This window comes from Myotis myotis, unplaced genomic scaffold (assembly GCF_014108235.1).
Source record: "Myotis myotis isolate mMyoMyo1 unplaced genomic scaffold, mMyoMyo1.p scaffold_m19_p_33, whole genome shotgun sequence".
Taxonomy (NCBI): Eukaryota; Metazoa; Chordata; class Mammalia; order Chiroptera; family Vespertilionidae; genus Myotis; species Myotis myotis.
In genome coordinates, this window is record NW_023416339.1 from 1,517,489 (window position 1) to 1,523,488 (window position 6,000).

At 61.0% G+C, this 6,000-nt stretch overlaps 1 protein-coding gene across 4 annotated transcripts in view; it reads right to left on the reverse strand.

Annotated features, from left to right (window-relative positions):
• Positions 1–4,974, reverse strand: part of PKN1 (protein kinase N1) — a 25,901-nt gene extending 20,927 nt beyond the window's left edge. For 2 of the 4 annotated variants that reach the window (XR_004966680.1, XM_036302748.1), the window contains exons 1-2: positions 3,660–3,731; positions 104–407 (exon numbers count right to left, since the gene is read on the reverse strand). Coding sequence is in view for 3 of the 4 variants with exons in the window: in XM_036302748.1 (XP_036158641.1) it covers positions 104–407; positions 3,660–3,716 (361 nt within the window). In the remaining variant the exon portion in view is untranslated. Of the gene's footprint in view, positions 1–103; positions 408–1,233; positions 1,380–3,659; positions 3,732–4,737 lie in introns of those variants that run through there. The other 2 variants (XM_036302750.1, XM_036302749.1) reach the window with 2 other exon arrangements.
• Positions 4,975–6,000: the final 1,026 nt, after the last annotated feature.

The following is a 6,000-nucleotide window of genomic DNA, read 5'->3' on the forward strand; positions in this document are numbered from 1 at the left end:
GGGGTCCGTGGAGATGAGGCTAGCCTCACTCTGGGAACCTGCAGCTCAGTCCCTGGCAGTGGTGCCCCTGAAGTCCCGCCTCCTCTGGGAAGGCCCCGCTCACCATGGGTGGCAGCCGCAGGGTCGGGCAGCACCACGTGGGCGTGCAGCTCCTGCAGCTGCTGGTGCAGCAGGTCAAGCCTGCGTGAGGAGCCCCGCAGCAGCAGCTCCACAGGCCCGAGGCTGCGACCCAGGTCGGTGGTGGCCCGCCGCAGGTTCTCGGCACCCTCCTTCAGCTTCAGCTCCTTGCGGATCTCTCGCCGCAGCCGCTCCCGCTCTAGTTCCAGCTGCTGTTGCACTCCGGGAGCTGCCAGGTCAGCACCTGCCAGACCCAGCTGCTCCAGCAGGGACCAGCTGCGGGGCTCACTCTGCGGGGACAGAGCAGGGTCAGTGGGGCCAGGAGGATGTGGGGTAAAGACCACTCAGCCAGCCAAGCCTGGCCTCCTCCCAGCCTGGGGCTCCCATGACAGGGCCTGCTCCACATCCTCTGACGCCCCAAAACTGGGAGGTGAGACAATTCCCTGTCTCCCTTTACCTGTTTCTTACATGGTGGGATTCTGGAGGACAGGCCCCATTGCCCCACCACTGTGCTCCCCAAACTAGGGGGTTCCCCTAGGACAGGCCCTACCTCCCTTACATTGTCCTCTCAAACTAGGGAGCCCCAAGGATAGGCCTTGTCTCCCTTTTGTTGCCCCTCCAAATGGCAAGGTCCTGCGGGCACCCCCTTCTCCTCTTTGCTGTCCCTCCAGACTAGGAGGCCCCATCTTCCCTCTGCTGCTCCCCAATCAAGGAAGTATCAAGGGCAGGCCTCTGCTGCCCCCCAAAACTATGGGGCTGGGGTCCTGAGGACAGGCTCTTTCTCCCCTTTGCTGTGCCTCAAACTAGCAAGTGCCAAGGCTGGCCTCATCTTCCCTCTGCTATACCCCCAAACTAGGAGGCCGCAATGACAGTCCCCGTCTCCCCTCCTCTTATCCCCTACAACCAGGACCTAAGAAGCAGAGCCCTATCTCTTTCTTCCTCTATCTCACTGACGTGCGAGTCCCCAAGGGCCTCAGATAGTTCCATCTTCCAAACAGAAACTCCAACCGAGCTCCTCTCTTCTGTCCAAAACTGAGGGGCACCAAGAGCAGGGCCTCTGGCCTGTGCTGCTTGGGGTCCTCTTCTGCCCTCCTCCCACAGGGACCCCAGGCCCACCTCCAGCTCCTGGTCCAAAGATGGATCAGCCTCCGCCATCCTGGGTCCCGGCTGAGGGCCCTGCCCTCTTCCTGAACTTCAGCCCTACCAGGGCCTCTCACTGGCCACTTCCTCTTTCCTGCTAGCTCCCAGCAACCCCTGCGCTGGGCCAGCTCCGGGGCTCTGTGCATCTAGGGAACCTTTCTCCTCAGCACCCGTCTGAATGAACTTGAAGGCAGGCTCCCCCAAGGGTATACAGGCCCCTGGGGCTGACTCAGAGGTATGCACACTCTCATAAACCTACGGGCATGTGCACAGAACACGAGTGTACACCCATATGCAAATGTACATGGTTGTTTACATGAGCCAGCCCCCTGCCTGCAGATGCAGGCAGTCAGTCACAACTTCCTGCTTCCTCTGCGTGCCCACTGCTGCTGACTACAGCTTGGAGGCCTCGGGGACCTAGGGCCTGGCCAAGGGCACCTCCCTGAGATCTAAGAAAACAGTATTGGAGGGGTGGGGTGAGGGTACCCCAAACCAGTGGCCCTCTGAAGCTCAAGTATGACTTGAGTAATAATGATAGTAATAATAACCCAGGGCAACTAATGAAGTCCATGAGGCAGGTGCTATTATCACCCCATTTTCTTTTATAAATTTATCTTTATTGCGGAAAGTATTACAGATGTTATCACCCCATTTTCAAGATGAAGAAACTGAACCCTGAATGGTGACATAGCTTGTCCCAAGGTTTCACAGCCGGCACGAGGCAGAACCAGGACTTACAGCAGGAGTGCCCAGAACCCTAGTGCAGGCTCCACTGTCAGGCACTGACCTCCGCCCCTAAAAATCCCATTTCACAGATGGAGAAAGTCTTCCTTGGCTCCTGACCAACCTCAAGGGCAGCTGCCCCCAGGGAGGGTTTACAGCAGGCCAAAAGCCACACCCCCACACCCCACCAATCACTCACATTAATCCTGAGCAGCTGCCATTATTCTCCCCCCACTTTACAGGTGAGGAAACTGAGGCTCAGAGAGATGACAGAGCAGTTCTCAGTGAGGGTGGAGGACTTTGCACACCCCACCTGTGAGGGATCTGACATCACCCAGAAACGTGTTTGGTTGTCACAACTGGGCCTGAGGAGGGGGTGCTACTGGCATCTAGTGGGTTGAGCTAGCAATGCTGCTCAATAACCTAGAGTGCACAGGGCAGTCCCCACCTCAAAGTGTGATTCAGCCCCGAATGTCAACACTGCTGAGGCTGCCCTAGCCAGTTTGGCTCAGTGGATAGAGTGTCGGCCTGCCAGCTAAAGGGTACCGGGTTCGAATCCGAACAAGGGCACGTGCCTAGGTTGTGAGCTTGATCCCCAGTAGGGGGCTTGCAGGAGGCAGCCAATCAATGATTCTCTCTCATCATTGATGTTTCTCCCTCTCTGAAATCGATAAAAATATGTATTTTTTAAAAATAGTGCTGAGGCTGAGAAACCTGGGTTAAAGGACACAGACTGACACCCTGCGCTACTGACCATGACTGCCAGTAAGGATTTCACAGCAGCCCCACCTGCAGGGTGCTGGTCTACATTTCCTCCCAACCATGAACACACCACACCCTCTTAGTCCCATTTTTCTAACAGCAGAACCAGGGCTCAGAGAGACAAAGGCACCCGGCCCAGGACACACGGCAGGGAAGTGACAGCGCTGGAATTTAAACTCAGGGTCATCTAATACTACCCACTCCCAACCAGGCCGTGCCCACTGCCCAGCCCCACCCAGCCCCCAGCAGGCAGAGCAAGGGTGCAGCCAGGAGCAGAACCGTCTCAAATGGGGGTCCAGGCAGAGAGGAGCAGTTGACCGCTGGCAGCTGAGGCTTGAGAATATGCAGAGCAGGGAGGAAGGGAGGCCTGACCTCCTGGGTTCTCCCTAGAGTGACTCACTCCTACCCAGGAGGCAGGAGTCACCAGAGGGCCAGCAGGGTGAACCCATGAATCAGGGGCCTGGCCCAGGCTTAGAGAATCCCTGCTCCACCACCTCTCACTGTAAAGCAGGAGACCTCAGGCCTATCTCCCAGAATCCTCCCCTCTTCCAAGGGCAAACAGGGACCTAGACCCCCACGTCCGGAGATTTCAATGCTTTGGGCGTTTCCGGAATCTGGACAGGACATCCGTTTGCCGGACACAGAACAGACAGGCACAAGTTGGGACAGACAGAGGGACAGGGTGGCAGGCCCAAGCAGCCACAAGAAAAGGATGAACAGGAGGGGGGTGAAAGCGGGCAAGAGATGGGAAGGGGAACCATGGCACAGGTCCAGCCTCGTTCCAGGAATCACAGCCTCCATCCCGGTCATGTTTGGTACATACCAAGCACATGCATATAATGGGGATTCCTAAACAGCCCTCTCAGGGCCCTGGGGAGAGACAGGGACCCTGGCCCTCCCCAGCCCCAAGGTCTGACCTTGTGTGATCTGCAACACCATATACGCCCAGCTCCTCGGCAAGGCTGGCAGGCCATCAGCAGGACTGGGGTGGGGGACAGGGGGACATGGGGGAGACACAGAGGGGATGGAGGGCAGGTGCAGAAGGAGACGAGAACCTGGTTACACAGCACCACAGACGACGCTGAGATGGTGAGGCACTAAGGGGGCACAGGACATGTCTCAGATTTGGGTCATTGAACCAAAGGTCAGAAGTCACCCGGCCCTGCTTATCAAAGGTGGGGGAGGTGAGTTCAGGCCATGTCCACAAGGTGGCACAGGGAGTACAAAGCTGGGCAGCAGATTGGCATCAGTCACCTGTGCCTCTGTGTGTGTATGTGGGGGGAGGGGGGAGGAGGGTGACCCAGCCCTACTCCCCATGCTCAGGTAGGATTCTAGGTATGAGAAAATCCCCAGCCTGTTGACCCGGGTATTCCCACCTGGGATGAGGTTCCACCTGGCAGCCCAGAGGGTGGCCCTGTGGACTCCCAGTCCCCCCACCTAATGAGGTGACTCGGGCACTTCTGCCAACAGGTGCCAATCGGAGTAGCGTCGCGACCCTCGTAAAGCTCAGTCCGGAGGCGGGGCCACTGGAGCTTTGTTGTGCGGGGGAAGGGCACGGGACGGGCCGCGTGGCCTCCTCCCCTCCCGAGGCACCATGCCAAGCACCTGCCCCAGGTAAAGCGGCACCTGCCGAGAATCAAACCCCGAGGGGGAGGGGCGGCGAGTGACGGGGCGACAAGCACTGGGGATTCCTAAGCACAGCCAGACTCAGACAACCCAAGTCGTACCTCCGCGGCGCCCCTCAAATGATCGGGGAGGGGTGGAGCTTGGGGGTGCGGCGAGGGCTTCCGGACCTCCCCGCTCCCCCCGGTGCCTACCTCCACCTGCCGAGAAGAGGGCAGTGCTGGCTCCACCCGACGGGCCCAGGGGAGGGACGCCGGGCACTCGGGAGGCTCCCGCCCTGGCCGCCCTGGTCTCGGGGATCCCGGCAGCGCGCGGGCGGGGGTGCCCGGCGCCCGGCGGCCGCGGGGCGGCTGCGGATGCAGGTGCGCCTACCTGCACGGCGTCGCTGGCCATGTCCTCGCGCCGCCCGCCAGGGGTCCCCGTGCGGAGGGAGGGGTGGCGGGGAAAGCGCGCGTGCGCCCCGCGCGGGGTGCGAAGGGCGGAAAGGGGGCGGGCACAGCGGGACCCAGGCCCGGGGCGCGGCCCGCTCGGCCTGCTCCACTCCGGCCCCGCTGGACCAGGCCGCCGCGTCCGCGCGCCGCGCCCTCCGGCCCCAGCGGCCGCCGGAGCCGTCACGTGACCGCCGAGGTCGGCGCCCGGGGAGGGGGCGGGGCAGAGGGGCGGGGCTCCCGGCGGCCCCTGGGGCTGCGGGGCCCAGCCTGCCGGGCGCCCCCTCTCCGCGGCGCTCCGTCTGCTCCCCACGCCCTTCTGGATCCGCTCTGCTCAGAGGTCCTCCATTTGGTGCGCGGAAACCCAGGAAGAGTGAGCGCGGTCAAAGCGGGGAGTGGCGGGGCCTCTGGGTCTCCCGGGACCCCCAACACACAAACAATTCCCCTCCCCGTGTGTGCAAGCTCAGGCCTCCTGGAACCATTCGGCGTACGGGGAATTGAAGTTTAAGTGCACGGGAGCCCCCATTGCCTGCAGGCAAGCTCTGGGCATATCTGGGTTCAAATCCCAATGCCCCTGCCTGGCGGGGGGCGGGGGGGCGGGAGAGCGGCGGGAACGGAGCCCCAAACTCCTGAGAGCGCCTCGTCTGTGAAATGGGACTTACCCACCCATCCCTCGGGTGTTGAGAAAATGAGATAGTGCGGGCCAAATGCTGAGAGCACGAAAGCGCTCCATAAATGTTACCCGCTGTCATTTTTATTATTGCCGTTTTTATGAAAAGGGGTTTGAATCCCAGCTCCGTCACTGCCTCTCTGTGGGCCGTGTGGATCCTGTGGCCGCTGAGCCAGCCAGTTTTCCGCGCTGTACAATGGGGACCAGCCTCTTCTCGAGGCTGCTGTATGCAGTTGGCGCTCCACAAATGCAGGCGGAGGGTGGAGGCTTCTGCAGAACTTCTCCAAGGTCTCCCAGAGCCTCTGGAGAGTGCCGCTTGGCTCATGGCCCACCCGCATTCCCTGTACAACCTGGTGACCGGGCCAAACGGCGGGTCCCTGGGGCGCGAAGCGGGGAGCGCTCCCTGGCGGCGGTGCCTGCACAGTGGCGCCCTCCCGGGATCCTGCAAAGTTGTGGGCACCTTGGTAACTCGCGGCTGTCCGTGGTTTGCGTCGCCCCAGAGACCAGGGCGCGATGTTTTCTCTTTTTTTTTTTTTT